This window comes from Macrosteles quadrilineatus, unplaced genomic scaffold (genome assembly GCF_028750875.1).
Source record: "Macrosteles quadrilineatus isolate MER2022 unplaced genomic scaffold, UCM_ALF_1.0 Scaffold_1__1_contigs__length_201487025, whole genome shotgun sequence".
Lineage (NCBI taxonomy): Eukaryota > Metazoa > Arthropoda > Insecta > Hemiptera > Cicadellidae > Macrosteles > Macrosteles quadrilineatus.
In genome coordinates this window covers 24985670-25005664 of record NW_026542594.1, presented here as the reverse complement: position 1 = coordinate 25005664, position 19995 = coordinate 24985670, and the positions used below count along the sequence as shown (strand labels likewise).

The 19995-nt window shown below is 34.5% G+C and overlaps 1 protein-coding gene across 1 annotated transcript in view; it reads right to left on the bottom strand.

The window, feature by feature from the left end:
• Positions 1-19631, bottom strand: part of LOC129005214 (phosphatase and actin regulator 1) — a 73070-nt gene extending 53439 nt beyond the window's left edge. The window contains exon 1 of the mRNA XM_054434075.1: positions 19479-19631. Coding sequence (XP_054290050.1) covers positions 19479-19518 — 40 coding nt within the window. The 5' untranslated portion in view covers positions 19519-19631. The remainder of the gene's footprint in view (positions 1-19478) is intronic.
• Positions 19632-19995: the final 364 nt, after the last annotated feature.

Sequence of the window (19995 nt, the reverse complement as noted above, 5' to 3'; positions counted from 1 at the left end):
CCTGCTGACTAAGCGAATTTCCATTTGCCTCAATTGATTTTAAATTAAATCTATTTAAATAACATTAGGCGGTTTGATACTCTTTGCCATATTCTCACAACTGCTTGTTTCCTCTATTACAATTGTATTTGGAATGATTTAAATCATCTGTTATATTCATTGTTTTTCAAAATATACACAGTTACAGTCCACTTATAGCTCTCACTTATTTTTATTACAAGTTATTTAATTTCAACGCAACGCAATTATCTAACATTAGGTTTAACGAGTACCTAGGTTTGCTGCTACAGGGAGGCTAATAAAGTGTGTTTTTTTGTAAAATATTAGTAGCTTAGTATAAAAATAAATACATTTTCCAAGTTTGATAAACATTTTCCATAATCAAGCAAACTACAACATTTTAAAATATTCTCCGTAAGAATAACATGGGAATTTTAAATTAGCAATTTTTGAATTTCCTCCGTAACCAATAACCGCACAAAAACACTTTGGTATACTAAATTATTTGTTTTTTTAAGCTATTTAAAATGGTCTAGAGAGAAATTGGGAAATTTTGTGATTTGAGGGTAACAAAAAAATTACAAAAACCCAATTTTTACCTCATAAAACACCCCGTAATTCCCTGTTCCCATGATCCGATCATGCTGGTTCACGAACTCATTGAAGTTTATCCTGCCTTACACCACAGAAAACGTATACTACTATAACACACCTTCAAACAAAATCTTTTCAAAATCGGACAAAAATTATATATAAATACATTAGGAAAAACTAAGTACCCTTTTAAAACTCATTTTATTATACAATTAATAATCTATTTATATATCAAAATAGTAGCCCTAATCACTACAATATTTTCATAACTTAAATCTAGACCCCCTGTTAATTTTTTAACGACCCATACTAGAAAAACTAAACTCGTCACACCTTTATAGCATGTTATAGAGTACTTTTAGGGCATAACCCCCACGAAAACTCAAAAATTTCAAATGGTAAGACCCATCGAGTGACCCCTCATTTTGAAGGCACTGGTAAAATAAAACCAACAACGAAAACTAGAGGTCTTTATCTCAATTTAGTAAAAATGGCATCCAATTGAAATTCGCAGAAGTTAAATTTAACTTACAGCTTTTTAAGTCTGGAGACTCCCTGTCAAATTTGTAATGGCTCACACTAGGAAAACTAAACTCTACACACCTTTATGGCACGTTATGAAGTACCTTTTGAGCCTAATTGCTACTTGGTTCCATTTTGAACGAATAGTGTTTTTGGCCTCTAGGGACATCAAAATGAAAAAGTATATCGGTCCCGGTTCCAGGTCTTACCGTGCCACCTACGGTAATAGCTACTGTACTTCCCTATAGGGAAATTCGCTTAAAGAAATATTTAGTTCCGGTAATATAAGAGAATAATTTATGTAAAAGGAGCTAATTTTAAAGAAAATGATCAAGAAGTTACTCATTTTAAAGTATTACAACAAACTTAAGTTATAAGCTGCCTAAGTGCCGATGACTTTTAATAAATGTGAATACTAAAGAAATATTAGCTAACCGAGTCAACCTGTAACATCATAAAATCTTACTACTCACCAATAATTAACAAAACATTTTAGGTAGTCACATAGTTTTCTGAACTTACGTGTAAAACAGAAGACCTGCTATTTATTACTAAACGTGAATACGGAAATGTGGGAAAGTTGTAGAAAGATGTGGGATCGAAAAATACACTTACATTAATAAAATTGTGGACCAAATTACTAGTTTGGTAAATTACCAAATTTACCTAAATCAGTTTCCCAGTGACGGAAAACTGATTTTTCACAAAAATATAAAAAAATCCCGTTTTTGTAGGTCGTATGATAACATTATACATCGTGTTAAGTTCATCGTCTTTTACTTTTAAATTTCATGTAAAATATAAGTGGTAACGTTGTATAACACAATCAATGGTAAACTATTAACAAATGATTAATATTAAAAATGCACGCTTGCGTTAAAAATGTACTTTTACGGACCCATGTAGAACATTAATTATTGTAGCAATTGTCCATTGCATCAAAGTTAATTCTTACTGTCGAAAAGTAGGATACAGTAATGTCACCCCTAAGAATAGCTAGCAAAGTAATATTTTCACACAACTCTAGACTCAAAAACCATCCACAATCAAAAATGAAAATAAAACCAGTAAATGGTATTTTTCCAATTTAACACGTACAGTAAACCTTTAATCATCTGCAATAATAAATGCCGTTATGTTATATATTGTCAAAATTGCAGACATAGCCACAGTTAAAATTTAATTTTAAAACTACACCTTTAAACCATGTAATTACCGTGTAGTATGTAGGCTACATAGTGACAATGGCAAAGCAGTAACGGGGACGACAGCAGCGCATTCTACCCGGCAACATACACATCCCAACGAGTTGAATCTTTCTCCACCAGAATGCATGCTACGTCCGCAACGTGAATGTACTCTTGTTACATTTAACCAAATTTAACTGGCAATAATTTATGCCGAAATTGAATATCCGCTAAAACAACACAAAATTGTCTATCGTATCTCATGTTTCATATCTGGATGACAAGAAAATGCAATAAGCGAATACACTTTTTTACTACACATACGATAGAAAAACGCACTGGGGAATTGAATTAATGAAGTAACAATTTGGAGAGATTGGATTGTGTATTTTATTATAGAAAATTTGATAAACCACTTACTTTGTATTGTACCTAATTTACTACTGTATATTGGAAACTGCAGATGTAAACGAATGAAGGAGACCGATTGATTCTCCCGTGTGAAGGTCTCCACAGTTATTATTTGGCGTTTCTTTACTTTACCATCTCGTATCGTGTTAGATATTCTGTAAGCCACACAGCGTAGACGTCCATAATCTATGTTAGTGTTCATACTATATTCATACTATATTTTGACCACTCAATTGCTAATACAGGATTTTTTATGAATCGAGTAAATTGAAATTCCTTTTCTTGTATGGATGCTGGCGTGCTGATTGTGCATAATAAACAACCAGTCAAAGAATTAAATATTGTACTACAGTACACTAAATAATGTTTCAATGTCTCCTTTCTAAACCAGGCATAGCAATTTTTATTTTGCGTATGGTTTCAGCATTAAATTTTCAATTATATAGTAGACACCCTATATAAATGGACCACCTTTAGCCAATGTATTTAACAAGGGCATAGTTAAAAGAGGAACTCGCAAAGTGTATATATACTAAAGTTTAAAATTCAATTTTCTAACTGTTTTACTGCAATAGGTTTGACATAAAGAGCTATAGTTCTTTCAGTATAGCTTTGGCATATTCGATGGAAATGAGTAATTTACTACGGTATATCAGCGCAATCTGCCTGCGGCTCAGTTCAACTACGTACGTTCATTTTGACTTTGACTACATGTGAATGGAATGTAACAGTACAGCTTTTTAGATACCTACTAATAGGCTTACGATTATGAAATGTTTTGAAATTCATAAGTGTTTTACAGCATGTGACATGGGCCTTGGACGTTGACGGGGGACAAGTAAAGGTTTAGTGGGCTGGAGTGAGGGAGGAGGGTGAAGTGGTGCTTGTCTGGGGTGAGGGGTAACTGACGACAAAAGCGATGCAATATTAATGGCCGAGTACTGACCTGGTTTAACCTCCGGCCGTGTCATATCCAAACTCTATCTGGACAAGCCAATTTATTGTATTTGCCCGTCCCAACGCAATTATTGATAAGGTGACACTACTTGGCAGTGATTTACTTTCTGTCCAAAACAATCGCCAAACGATGTAATTATATTCTTATTGCGTACAATCTGAGTTGATATCTATATCTATAAAAGATGAACTATGTATGTGTATATATATATGTATATACGTTATGGACTCCGAAACAGCTTCACAGATTGTAAGGAAACTTTCAGGCATTATTAAGCATCTTTCAAGGATGGTTCGAGTGAAGTTTGGTGCAGATCCGTCAAAAGGGCTCTGCCCCAGAGGGTTTTAAGTGGGCCAATGGCAGACTTTTTGATCTACAATGTTTACAAATAAATATAATTTAAAAGCAGATGTTTACTTTCACCAACTGTTTTGTAGGTTTGAATAATCACAACATTCTGTATTAGCATTAGTCATGATTTGAAATAGTGCCACAGTGTTTCTACAGAGTGCAGCACAGAAAACTATTTTACTTTTGAATAAGTCCAAATGTATTAAGCCCCAATCGCAGCACACCTGTGCACTTAACAACGTTTAAATTCTTCAATGTTAAATATTAAAACATAAAAACCTTCATCAAAGTATTATAAACAATAAAAGGGATGACTTTTTTAAATTTATGACAACAGCTAATTTGCAACCTAAAGGTGAGTGAGCGTAGCGAACGAACATCAACCTGGAGGCGAGTTAGCGTAGCGAACGAGCTAACCTGAAAACAAGTGAGCGCAGCGAACGAGCTCCAACCTAAAGGTGAGTGAGCGTAGCGAACGAACTTCAACCAGGACGTGATTGAGCCATGCGAATACTTATGAAGTTAAACGGGGCAAAGCCCGCGGGTACAGCTAGTATTGCATATTTCTTGCGCTAACTATCAGTTTAACAAATTACACCGCTTTAATTGTTGTACTAACAGAGCGTAATCCTATATTAAGTTGACGTTGTCTCAGTTTAGATCTGATGTATGTAATGCAGTGCCTTTAAAAGGGAAATCAGTGTCAGTAACGCCCTTACCTGTACTACTATCCTATTTTGTACACTGTACCGTATAATCAGCAGATTTACAATTAAATTACACTTTTTACCTGAATTTCGTTAAACTTTTTTGTAAAACCATTGAAAATTGAATATTGATAGGGACTTTAGTATCAAAAAGGCACTGGGCAAGACATACCAACGAAACAAAACGCTAAAGCCCTCCTCTTAAATTTTAGATATTCACACAAAACCTTGATCTCTTGCAGATTTTTATTAAAGATTACGGAAATTATCACGGGCTTGTTTTACATCACAAGGATAATGTATTTTAGGATTGGTACAAAAACCCATAAACTTGTAACCATAAACTACTTAGTCTGGCTGCGTAGCCTGGTGGTTAAGAGTTCGCCTGACAACCACGACCCTGGACCCAGCTGTCCATGATCATAAGATCCTGACTGAGGACACAGCCTGAACTTGGTCATTAACAAAACTACACAGATCATCTCACAACATCCTTCACTCGTATTTGTGTTAAAATACACACCTAGGTGACGTCCCCACCACATAATGATAATGGTAATGTAAACTATAGATGGATGTATGTAATGCAATATTGGACACCACGCAGTGTAATGATATTGGATGCTGCACTGCACAGTATGTACGAGTACAAGGACCCACACTGGCTGCTATTGATACTTGTACTGTATTGTCTGACTCGATGAATACAGAATAATAATGTTATTTGGGGGTTTTAGGTGATATTATTAATGTTATAACATCGTATTCCTGTAAAGTACACAGGTGAACTGGTGAACGCCCAGGACCTGTCCTCTGGGTCCGGAGTCAAATGTCGCCCATCTCTAAATCGCTCTGCATTGAATTACTATTACTTGGCTTTATATCTACGGGACATAACGTTACTAGTCCTGAAAATAAGTGTTTACCGGACGAGCGTGGTCGTTCCCGTGCGAGACGAAGTCGAGTACGGGATTACCATACGAGTCCGGTACACACATTTTGGACGAGTAACGTACGATAGTTTACGCCATACTACTAAATCCGTACATATCCTAATATATTTTCACCTACTAAAGGACTAAAAATCACTAGTCGTAACCTCTAAGAGAGGTTATGTTTTTGTTTATAACCATTCATTGCCACCTAAATATAGTATAATCAGCTGATTGGTGTCCGGTAAAACTCATTACAGTACAGTAGTACGCAATGAAGCCCCATTTGAATAAGCTGGCGGCAAACAGCTGTTTTCGGAACTAAATCATTGCGTGTGGCGAAATAGTTATTTGTGTAACTAGTGGTGAAAGTGGCACTTTGCTGCACACGAGAGCAATGTTTACTCGAGCACGGAATGATCTCGAGTGCACCAAAGGCCTTTTTCACTCGTGTTACACATTATATTTTTCCTACAGTCACTATAAAGCATATAAATAATTAGTCTTTCAAACACTATACAACACGTTTTTAGGTTCTGCTGGCAACACAAATGGTGCCCTAGAGAAAGTAGTACCCGCGGTCCGTATCACTCCGCTATTTTTCCTCGGCAAGATATGTGCTCCGCGTTTTGAGAATATAGTTCCGTATGTTTTCGTAATTTGAAGTGGTTTCCGTGCCTAAAAAAATGCTTTAAAGGTATTTTCTTGTTTATTAAGATCGTAGGAATGTTTTAAAAACGTTTAAAAGAAAAGTCCAGTAAGTTCAGAAATACCAAAACTATAAACACGAAATGACAGGTTAAATCGTAGTTATAATAGTCAATCAGCTGCTCATAGTATTATTATCTTTAAGTGTTGCCAACCTATTTCCAAGCGTACACGGATTACGTGCATAATAGAACCACGCTGTTTTGTGTTGTTTCGTTGGAATCCTGATGTGCGGCAAAGTATAAACCGTACGACAAAGTATAAACCGTACGGCAAAGTATAAATATGCAGCAATTAGCAGCTTTCTGTACTATAAACAGTACAAGGAAGCCAACTTTGTCGGGTGACTGTAGGAAAAATAAATTACAGAATCCACTTGATTATGGTAATAAAAGAATGGTTTGCAATTTTGGTAATACAGGCTTGTTATTTTAGTTTGAGCTTGTATACAAGTTTAGCCAACTAAACTATACCTGTCCAATCACGGAAACATCTTATTTAACTTTATAAAATAAAATAGTATTTAAGGAAATGTACATTTATTGGAATTGCAGCCCCGGTATTAATCTTTCTAGGGAATAGAAAGAACAGTACATATTTTGTTAATAATCATTAAAAGCCAGTTTAAAAAAAATTCGAGAGAAATAATTAAATATCTTCCAAATGTAAGCCTGATACGGGCATCATGCTGCCTTGCATACAAGCCTACAGTAGAGTACTTGTTCTGAACATAACGAACACAAATACTGTACCGAAGCAGTTGTGGCACAGACTGTGGTTGTGGTGATCAGGTCTATTTAAACACACGTGCGTAACTACTGAAACACACACCTGCACCTGCGTCGTGCACGTGTGTTTATATGAAGCATTACAGTGGTCGAGTGTTTGTTTACATAAGGTATATAGGTGCTGAACATTATTGAGTGATTGTGAATCTAACTGTAGACGTATAAGTAAATCACAGATAATGCTTTATATTGGGTGAATTAGACAGATATGTTGGGATGAAGCACTCTCTACTACGAGTCATTTGGTCATAAATAAGCCATTCGAACGTGCCAAATGCAGTTAGTATTAACATATGCTCTAGAATAAATACATCTAAATGAAACCACAAACAGAAGAAATTAATTCCACATATGCGGGTTAAAAAAAACCGCAAATGGCGCAAAATGGCGACACTAATTGCATTTATTGTAACCAAATAACATCACACTCTCCGTAAATGATATCACTCAGCCGGAGATCAATGTAAATACTGTTTCACGGGTTTTTAGGTAAGGTTGAGCGTTCTTGACTAATAATCCAGAAACATCTCCTGTTTTTTCATCAAGAAATGTATAAGTAGAGATCTTTACCAACATAAATATATAACATCAACTGTTCAAACAGTGAAAGCCAATATCCAGTGTTCGACAAGAGACTAAATAATAACATTCGTAAATGTTTATACGAATCCACAACATCGGGAATAATCGAAAACAAATACTGTTGACAATGTGATGAGTAGACACGGGATTAGAGAGATGTATACAACACACAAACGTTGTTATTGTTGGCAAACAATGTCATCGAGGTCTACAGTCCCATGATAATGGATTCAACAATGTCCAGCCTTCTACCCTACTTAAGTTGTGCTATATTTCACTGATTAAACATTTAAATCGATAATGATTAGCCTATCGGTGGGAAGGTGCACTCTGCTTGGACAGCCATACAAACATCCAGCGCATTGGTACAACGAAAGGGAAATAGAGCGATTTCGTATTTAATAAGATTTCTGAATATTTTATCAAACCTGTCGGCTTAGGTTTTTAGAGATAAATTTATTTTTTTACTAGACCTGGTTTTGGCAAAGCGATGGGCGCATATGATGTTCTGGTGCACACTACTCTTTAAACAATCTCTTGACAACTCAAACTAAAAATTCAAGATATTCCATAATTGTATAAAGTATGTTATTTTAACTACGACCCAATAAAATAGTTAAGTTCACAGCTTTATTTAAAATAAATGTGTCAAAATGTAAAACACTTACGAATGTTCACCCATGATTCTGTGATCTTACCTGAAACAGAATATAATATAAGAATGACAAAATCAACCAAGTTATACTTGAATATTTATATAGATGGCGTAGAATTACGAGTAATGAAATGTATGAGAGATAAAAACAAAAAGGATTTTCACGCGGACAGGTAGGCTCAGCGGCCAACGGCTTGTTATTGTATGGGACATTGAGTTAAACACATTAACTGCACTGTTTTGCTGCTGCCATTCTGGGTGATTATCTTATAAGCAAAGCATTTCAACGGGATTTCCATTATACCGTCCCTAAACAACGACGCTCCATCATTGACTGCAGTTTCATAACTGAACAGTGTCGTGTGAGTGATTTCAATTTTATCATTCACAATATCCTACGTGTAGCCAACACGTACCTGGAAACGAAACAGTTTAGTGTGTATGAAGATTATAAGTAGATTTAGTTCAAAACCCGTGATTAAATACCTACAGATTAACACAGTAAAATGGATAATTAATGATTGTGTTGTGCTATTATTATATAAACAATCTCACAAAAAAGAAAAGAAAGAAGAATAATTCTTTAAGTTCTATCAATTATAGATTTAAAAAAACAGACACCGGTAAAAATAACGCAGGCAGAATATGATTTCTTCTAGTACTGTATTTACGAACAAATATACCTCCAAAATAGTGCAACAGAGGAAGTCAACTATTGTTTTCAGTCGATTATTTTCCGATTTTATACTGATTTTATTATACAGTAGTTCTTATAATAAAAAGTAGGCCTAGTCAAAAAACAATTAATTTACAATTCTTAAAATAATTTGTAAGTTAATACATCGACTGCATAGTTAAAATAGTATATAATATATAACAATTATTGGAGTAAATTTACTGAAAAAAAATAACAAGATATAAGCGTCAATGTTAATTAGTATTCAAACTTTTTTCGTCTACATAGCGATATTCTGCAACACATAAATATAACATATATTTTCACGTTTGTACTGTTGGGGCTCCTGGCTCCTGTCTGGGGAGGGTTCAAACCTAAATGCGATGCAAAGTGATTTATAAATACGGTAATTATAGAACCGTTACCAGCTTACTGAAAACGAAGAAATAAATTGCAATCATTTCGCATATTGTTAACAAAATAAATTACGGTTTGAAACCAATATATTTCTATAAAAAATATATTATGGGAAAAGTTAAACAGTTTCTGCTGTTTAGAAAATATGAAAACTTGTAAACTTTATTAAAAGCAACTTACATCACAACACGGGGTCTACTAGTTTACAAACTTTCCGTCGCATCCAAAGCAGTTTTTATACAGCGAAGATCCAGTACATAACACAGGGCTTTACTTGCCACTGCAGTCTTCAACTTTCCCCGTTTCGCAAAGAAATATCTATCTCTTTTTACAAATATTTACATAGGGTAAAATGGAATAATTTTTGAAACAGGTCAAATACATTTTATATAGTCATGAATTTTAAATAATAGACTAATAGCTTTTTGAAATGGGACTTTAATTTTTTTCAGTTTCATTTTTAAATGACTATTGAAAAAGGTTAAGAGGTATAGTAAACTGCAGACTAATAGGTAGGCATTTATAAGTGAACATGATAGATATTACACTTATCGTTAAAAAAACTGTCATCTAAATATTTAGCGGACATGTAATTTAGTGTTAGATTGGCGTTAGATAAACAAATTCACTTCAAAAAACTCTAAGTGTGAACGATTAGATTTTCATTGTGATTTTGTTTTGAGATCATTACTAGTTACGAATAAACAGAAATAGAATAAATTTTTGGCCCTTCAAATAGTTATAAGTAAAACACTTCCGGACATAATTGTTTACACCATGACAACAATAATACACTATACAGGATTATTAAATCTAAGATATATATCGCAGATGTGCCTTGCCGGGCGATCACATTAGAAACTCATTACTAGACCTACACCTACACTAGCAACACCCACTTCACTACTTCAGCTCTACAACACAGGCAAATTACGAATATCTCACCCGCTTGTACAACATTACCGTTTATATTTTATTTTTGTTATAAACAAAGTTAAACAATTAATTACTACTAACTGTGATATGCAATAATGATTGATTGATTAGATTGCATTTGCACAACACACCAGGGGGAATAAAAGCCTATAAAATAGATATATTTTTTCAACTTTTCGTGGAATTTTTAATTTTATATCTTAACTGGAAATAAATTTCTTTAGTTTATGAAAGGACTAGCAGAGTACCCGTCCTTCGTACGGGGTTGGCGTATGAGCATAAAATTGTTATTGCAGCTATACTCGTACGTTGCGTTTGCAATGGGAGAGAACATGGTTTAAGAAACTTTTGTTCTTTTAATTTACGATATACTATAGTATAGCACATCTACCATAGCTATAATGTTCTATCACTGCACCAAAACAATAGAAAAAAGAAAAGTTCTCATTATGTATCACTGCTTTTTGTTTTCTGCTTGGTTCAAATTAGCTGTTGTCATTAATTCAAAAAAGTTAATAGTGCTGCACCCTGTTAGCAAACTTTATAACTTTATAATGCTATTTAACATCATAGAACCAACTTTTGTAGTTGAAACAGCTGACTAAAGTCTTTAAATCCTTTTAAATATGAATACTCATAAGGTTAACATGGGAAACTTCACAGCCACTGGGGCAAAGCCCTAAAGGAGTTTTGAGATAAGAATATGTCTATATGTTAATTGGGAACGTGAGCTATCATCATACCGGATTTCAGCCCAATAAGACCAGTATTTAATGCGTGATTGAACTTCAAACAAACAAACAAATAAACAAACAAACAAACACACAAACTTTCACATTTATAATATTAGTAAAATATACATACGTACATGTACTGTGTGTAAAAAGACTGGTTAATTCACTTTATGATTAGTGTGATAATTTAATGTATAAATTAGTACATGACATTTGTAATATGTTGACGAGTTAAAAATACAGTAAATGCCGATGAAGTAAAGAACAACTCAATTCCAGATCTACAGTTATATAGCGCTCAAGGTATGATTAAAAGATTGTTACTGTCCCGGAGAGAAGGATTACGAAGGTTGTTCCATCTCGGAATGGCCGTCATAAACGAATGGTGACTCGTAAACAGTGTTTGGATTACCAAGTTAATGTTTGGGTCAAAGTCAATTGGTATGTCTACAGCGAAAGTAATAGAAACACATCTACAATGTTACAAGAGTATGTGGCCAATATCAACTTGATAAAATAATAAAATTTTTACCTGAAAATACATAGAGGTATTCGTAACGGAAAAGGTCTACATTAATATACAGTAATAGTGTAAGCTAACGTAACAAAGTGTGTTACATGAGCTAGTTTACTGAACACGCAACACGACTGCATATTGCTAAGTGATCATTACAAATTGCATCTTCTTCATCATTACATGACACATGGGCATCTTGAAACGCCACATATATTATATAAGGTGGCATTTAGTGGATAGAGGTGCAAATAATTATCGCTCCTGAAATTCCACTCAATATACTGTAGTATGTACCAAAAAACACCACAAGGGCATCTTCAAACATGAGTTGCATCTGGGGCACCCAACGTGGCTGTGGATTGAGAAACTCAATTTGTTTGACACATCAATTCTCAATATAGTGTGATTACCATGTAGCATGTATGTACAAATAATCAACACACAAAAGTTACTTCAAACCAAAACTAAAATATGTAGGTCGACATAAAAAAAAACTTCAAACGCGCGTATTGAACAATAACTGCCACGTGACGTTATTAAAATAAATAATATTGACGTGTGCTTTTTACCATTAACCTTTCCGGAAACACCCAAGTTTCAGATTTGACTTATACCGAGTACGGTTGCACACAAACACCTAGTTAACGCTAAATAATTATCACTGCAGTGCATGTATACATTTGTACAGTATCCCCACATTGTAGAGACTGCTCTGTGAGTAGCCCTTAGTGCAGTTTTATTGCATTATACGATGTATTTATTTGACGATTGAATCTACGGCCACAACAAAGATTGTTCAACAACAAGAAAAGTGATTTTCAATTTTCACTTTTCTTGTTGTTGAACAATCTTTGTTGTGGCCGTAGAAAAATTAAAATACAAACCCTCAATACTTACATTTGGGGAAAACGTCTAAATAGTTTCCTATTCGTAAATATGCACAGGAAAGTGGCATCTATTGACTTAGGTTTAAAATGAGCAACGATTAATTACTACTTCTCTTTGTCACTAGTGTTACACAAGTAGAGTGAAAATATTTTGCTTCATTACCTACTTAATTTTAATGTATTACTAATATTATCTTAAATTTTTTACATTTGGAACTACTGTAAATATAAAAAAAAAAAAAAAAACACTGCAATAGAAAGCGCTCAGCAAGAAAACTTTAATGACTAGAATGAAATGAACAAGTTGGAGTGGTATTCGACGATGAATGCAAGAAATTTAGTTCCCACTCATCTTATATTTTTGTTATTTCCTATAGAATTTCATGTTTAACTTTAACTATTCTTCCAGGTTTTCAAACAAAAAATAAAATATAACGCTCAAACAGCTTAGAAATATTTTAGTGAATAAATGCATTTATTCTTCGAAATACAGTAGTTTACTTATTGTGATTTTCATTTTGCTTGACCTAACCATTATTGATTTAACAAATTATTACAGCATTTACCTTTTTCAAACATCACAGATTGTATAGGAGTTGACTAAACGCTTTCATGCCATCAAGTTCGTCAACGGATTATTGAGTAAATATGCCAATACAATTTACTAGTATATTTTCATTAAGAATTTAAATGTAAGTTGTCAGTAGGCTTCTCAAAATTTGCTTGCAAACAATTTGATAACATTACAAATGATCATGATGGATTGTTTGTTTTTGCTATTTTTACATTTTCATGCCGCCACGCCGTGGTTGGCACCACTGTAGCTATCGACCTCACAGCTACAGCTGATCCTGACATGCAGGTTAGCCAACATAACTCCGCCTCCTCCCACGTATAAGTTTGTTGTTTTGCATTGTACTTCCAACTTTGATTTCGAATGAAAATGAAACAAAAATAAGAGTTAACATCTTCTTATAATGCCTTATTAAATACATTTCTATTTACACGTATTGGAAATATACAGAAATACCAAAATAAATAGGTACTGTCGGTAGTGATGAAAATTAAAATGCCATTTCTTTTCTTATCAGCGTATTGCTACCCATCTTTAACTTTAGGATCTATGAAGTATTCAGAAAATGAAGACACTAAGGCTTCCTATGATCTTTTAATACAGAGTAGGACTGATTTTATGGACTCTTATTTTAATTCTTTAGTATGATTGAAAACAGCGAAAACAAACAAAATATAAATAAGGATCCATAGAGGAGTAGACAAGGAATGTCTACTCCTTTAATCTACGATGTTATATATAAACATCACCGCCGCAGAAAACCTGCAGACTAAGCGAATTTCAACTTGTCTGATTACATTTTTAACAAAATATTTCCATAAATAAGACATAAAATTTATTCCCAATTTAGATAACATTAGATTTAACGAGTGCTTAGGTTTGCTGCTACGGGGAAGGTAAAAAGTGTTTTTTTTACCATACGTCAATAGTATAGGATGAAATAAATAAATTTGCCAAATTTTATCAGCATATATCCATAAACAAGTAAATTACAACAGTTTTCATTTTCACCATAAGAATAACATGGGAATTTAACATTACACTATTTTTGAATTTTCTCCGTGACCGTTAGACGTACCACAGCGTTTCAATATACTGAATTATTACTTTTTTTTTAACTCTACAAAACGGTTTAAAAATAAATTGCAAAATCTTTTGTTTTAGGGTCAAAAATGGAAAAGCTCCATTTTTACCCCATAAAACCCCCGTTCCCATGGTCCTATTTTGCTGGTTTGCAAACTCGTTCAAATAAACGTAGGTTTACACGTTTGTACCAAATTTCATCAAAATCGGATCATTTTTGCTCGAGTTATCGCGCTAACGGATATATTATATAGTGGTCATATTTTTCTATTTTTCATATATATATATATATATATATATATATATATATATATGAATTTGAACGGATGGTGTTTTTAGCCTCTAGGGACCTCAAAACGAAAAATTAAATCGGTCCCGGGTCCAGGTCTTACCATGAGTAACTATTAAGGTAAATAGCTTATTCCCTATATGGGAAATTCGCTAAAAAGGAAGAATCCTTGGTCATGAGGAGCTTTTTTTTTATCCTTTTAGAGTAGGATGGGCAATTTTATTTCTAATGTTTGCAAAATGGAAACACAATTCCTACAATGTCGATGTAAATTTCAAATTCCCGAGTCCGATATGCACCCCAACACTGCGCAATACAACACATGCACAAACGAACAGAAATCGATAATTCATGAAAATTCTGTCGAAATAAAGTGGACTGTATACGATGGGGATATTGGATTTAATTTTAGTTACAAAGTATAATAGACTTTAGGTTTAATTTTGACACTGATTAAGCTAATTTTATTACCACAAATTCAGTTGTAGGAGTCTTTGATTGGAGGAAGAACTGGAGAGTATGGCCAAACGCTTATTCTGATGAAAGATAGCTTCTTCAAAATAACAGTTTTTTTAGTCCAAAGTGTCACACATACACAATTTATATTCAAATTAAAGGAGTTAATAGGTTAGACATGCATAAAAGAAAGAGTTAATTAAGTAAAAAAGTGCATCACCTTCCTCATACTTATCGTTTTATGCAGCAATGTGCATTCAAAATATTTACACTTATAAAAAGAAGTGAAAAATATTATATTCTACTACTAGTAATGCTGAAAACAAACAGTCGTCCAGACAGTTTGGGGGGGGGGGGGGGCGTAGGGGTGAGAATGTTCAGGGGGTAGTTGGGTCAGAGAGATCCGAGTGGTCTACCTCAAATAAAGATCAAAGCCCAGGCAACCTTCAACCCCTTTACCCCTATGTGTAACATGGCTATTTCTGGTATTTGTTCGCCCTAGATACACACACAGTATGATACTAAATCTATGCATAGTGGGATGTTGTGAGTGGAACTCCTTATCCAACCTATGTTTCATAAGGGGTCTGAAATAAAATGTTATTAGACATTTACATTACATTAAACACAAGAGGAAGATCCCTCCGATTTTAATAAGTAAACCTCAATCGGCAGCCATATTTACAGGTGCCCAAAGGGTGTGGAAGGTCAGTAACATCCCGTTAGTGACCGGAAGTAGCCACACCGGAAGTATGACGGGTGACACGGTTCCCTCTGGAATCACAATGTCTACCTCTACCACATCCACATGTATCTTCTATCTACAGTCGACACACTAACACTAGTGGCCCTGGGCATTGCCTGTTTACAATTCGTTGTTACCTCCAATTAGACACTACTTGTTAACAGGTTACTTTATAACAAGGCTCTGTTCAGAGAAACGCTGTAGATTTAGAAGTTGGTTTTGGATTTCTTTACTCAGGCAAAGGTGACGATATTTATTTGTCCTTAGCTCTAGGCAGTTTGAAAGTGGTTTGTACTCCTTTACACCGTTACGAACATAGCACAAGTCAGTTTCGCACGAGTAGGCGAGGACTAGGTGCGGAAACTTGTACGAGTACAATGCAATTACATATCATTGTTGTACCTCCGTGTACTGTGTAGCGTACTGCGTACTGCAATATATATGGTATATACATACATAGTTTATATGGGTGGACCGATGCTTCTAGGTGTCGAGATTGCTTCGGCAAAAACCTCAAACAAACAACCCCAACAATATGTTATATGTTAACACTGCAGTGTGCGGATCATGAGAGCCAGTACTTAACCTTATACCTAGATACACACACACAAGTTAAAACTTGCTTTTACTACAACGCCGCTAATGAAAGTGTACAGTTACTGGCAAAGATGAGTGAAGAATGAGAGTTGAATGAATGAGCCACCTACAGCTACAGCTTTACCAAACATGATTATTTGATTAAAATCCCAATGATCAAAACCGGGTCCAGTTTCAAACCATAACCAGATACAGACTTTGTTGTAGATACAACTAATAAATTTAGACGATTTGACACGTGTCGGTTAGTGATATGGCGACAGTTTTAGCACACAATAGACTTAATCGAACCTAGCAAACTGAAACAAGTAGCCTAATAGATTGAGTATTGTGGGTGGTGCAAAAGCTTGAATGTAACATAGTTTATATTTTTGCTTTTTAAAAAATAAAATAAAATTAAAAGCGAACTCATGTTAGTAATAGTAGTATGTAGGCCTACTTCATTACATACTACTACAGTATTACTAACTTTTTCATAAATAAAGCCCATTTACTTTACTTTGAGAACCTCAAAGGGTCGCAGTTATACAGGGTGTTGAAAATGTCTGGAACCAACATTATATCTGGTGAGTGGTTAAAGAAAAACAAATGATATTTTGTGTACGGATATACTATGGTTTTACCTATCTTTTGGTGCCTTATGAAATTTTTTACCACTTATAGGGAACGTCCTGTGGAGGATGCAGTAAAAAGTTTTAATGGAAGCCTATGGTAAATGATACATCATTTTAAAGGCAATTTTTTTCTGAGTAAGGAGCCACAAGTTTCATCTCAAAAGGACCACCCTAGCAAAAATGGCGACTGTTTGAAATTTAAAAACCCACTTAATAGGGAACGTCCTGTGGAGGATGCAGTAAAAAGTTTTAATGGAAGCCTATGGTAAATGATACATCATTTTAAAGGCCATTTTTTTTCTGAGTAAGGAGCCACAAGTTTCATCTCAAAAGGACCACCCTAGCGAAAATGGTGACTGTTTGAAGTTTTTGAAAATAGAAAGCTTAATTGGTATTTCTGTTAAAAATAAGTTTAGTAAAACAACACAAACAATTTAGTTAAATGTTTTTTTTTTTCAGTAAGTGTTTAGTAAATGTACAGCAAGACAATCATGTTTTATAACTGTATTATTTGTTTAAAAATACTTTTTACATTAACACTTTTTACTGCATCCTCCACAGGACGTTCCATATGAGTGGGTTTTTAAATTTCAAACAGTCGCCATTTTTGCTAGGGTGGTCCTTTTGAGATGAAACTTGTGGCTCCTTACTCAGAAAAAAATGGCCTTAAAAATGATGTATCATTTACCATAGGCTTCCATTAAAACTTTTTACTGCATCCTCCACAGGACGTTCCCTATAAGTGGTAAAAAATTTCATAAGGCACCAAAAGATAGGTAAAACCATAGTATATCCGTACACAAAATATCATTTGTTTTTCTTTAACCACTCACTAGATATAATGTTGGTTCCAGACATTTTCAACACCCTGTATATTACATAAATTTCACTGTTATTGTGAAGAAACTGTAGTGACGTCGAAGTGTCAAACTGTCTGCCAATGTTCAGCGGCGACGAAGTGCAGCACGCTCAATCATATTTGGATGTTCAGGGGTGGAGGGGGAGGGGGTACAAAATAAACAACTCTCTATGCTCTCTATAAAAGAACGATTAATCAAAAGTTGCTCAACTCTCAACAGTCTGTCGTCGTCGATGACTTTCAAAACTTTCTTACATTTACTCTTCCAGCAATTTGTTTATCGCGAACATTATAATAAGCTGGTTGGGGTTTGAGTACTTTGGCGACACAAAGCAGAGGTTACAACTGAAACTTCTTGTTTTTGAATATTTAGTTACGGTCTAAGTTAGGGTAAAAATAGGAAAAGAAACCTCTATCCGATAATGCTAGACAATATATAATTGTCTATTAAAATTAAAACCATATAATTTACGTTCAATGAGACAATAAGTTAAATATGGCTTGAATATTCAAGCTGCAAACCAGTGTCCTTGCAATATACATAATTTCTACACGAAACTACAATTGTGTGCCATATATAATGGAATTCAATACAAGCATCATTAATAGAAAAAATATTGAATATAGACTACCTTTGAAAATGTAATAGGCCAATGAAGCTTTATCAAGTATTCACTATATAAATCTGAATTATGTATTCCCTGGTTATGTTTCTTGTTTGAATAGAGCCTGGATCTCGATATGAATTGATAATAATGATGTCTAGTGCTAGGGATCTTGCTCCTGTAGTATGACCGTGTTCATGTGAAATTATAAGTGTATTTACAACTCTTCGACACACGTTGAAATGGATATAATGTAAAGCCTGTTACTGGATCTGAAGTTTAAGCTTCTGCTTACTGTCAACATTATGGCATAGTCTCTGCATAACTATGTTATGTAGGTAGGTGGATGTGGGTAGTTAGTATTTTATCACTATACAGTAATAGCTATACAGCTTAAGTAGATATATATATATAGTATATTTTGTGGGTTACTGGTTCAATGCTAAAAATGCAAGTAGCTTTCTGGTGGTCTGAAACTGGACCTAACTGTCCCCTGATCGTCGAGTTTTCAATCAGTAGTCACAGCTGAAGAAATGACTGGTCGTAATCACCAATTAATAAAAAAACTACAAATATCATCTAACCCCTTTATTATACTGGTCTTGCAATGTTCAACTTAAACACACATCTAGGTGGGGTAAAATAGATTTGATGTATCAAAAAAGTTATATTAATATTAAATCGCTGAACTTCCTCACTTAGCTTACGTTAATGTTTCAAGATGCAGTATCTTTTCCTGCCACAATGTAATGATATAATCATACAAATGATAGAATATGTACCGATTAAAATTATTACCAATTAACATAGGGACGTTACTGGGTGTATTTTAACCCAAATATGACTGAAGGGAGGGCTTGGGAGGATTTGTTACCGGCTAAGGACAGCTGTTTATTTCGCCAGCACCACCGGCATTTATGATCCAGTTTCAAACAATCAAAGAACTACCAACTTTTATCGAAATAGATCCGGTGACCGTTTGATTCCTAAACAAACACTTTAAGCACTCACCTACTTTGAGCTATCCAGCTCACTACACAAATACACATGTACTAGAAAATACAAAAATCAGCAATACAATAAATAACATTTACCTGTTGAAAAACATGAACAGCCCATAATGTATCCCATCATACGCTGTATGTGTGGACGCCGTCTGTATGTAGCTGTAGCATACCGACTCAGTCCACTGGCACATGCAGCGCGCGGGCGTAATACGACGACACACCACACACACACACACTAGCACAGTACTAACACAGTGAGCACTGGTCCCCTCCACCCTCCACCGCACTACACACTATCAACACTGATAACGGCTCAGCGGAGGTCTAGAAGATTACGAATTATTAAATTTGATTGTAGTTTTCAGTTGGCAAAACTGTCGACTGATAAGGGGAGATTTTAGCCGGTTCTGGAAAAGGTTTAGGATTGATGTGTGATATTATATTTTAAGTAAAGTTTATTTAACACTTTCAATCGTGTATTTGGGGTTTTATCGTGAATACTCTTTCAAACTAAAATGGCGGGCGCTGTTTAATATTATCAAAATAATTCTTTAAAGATATCTGCATTAATATTATTACTGTAAAGGTACAAGATTAAGGATAG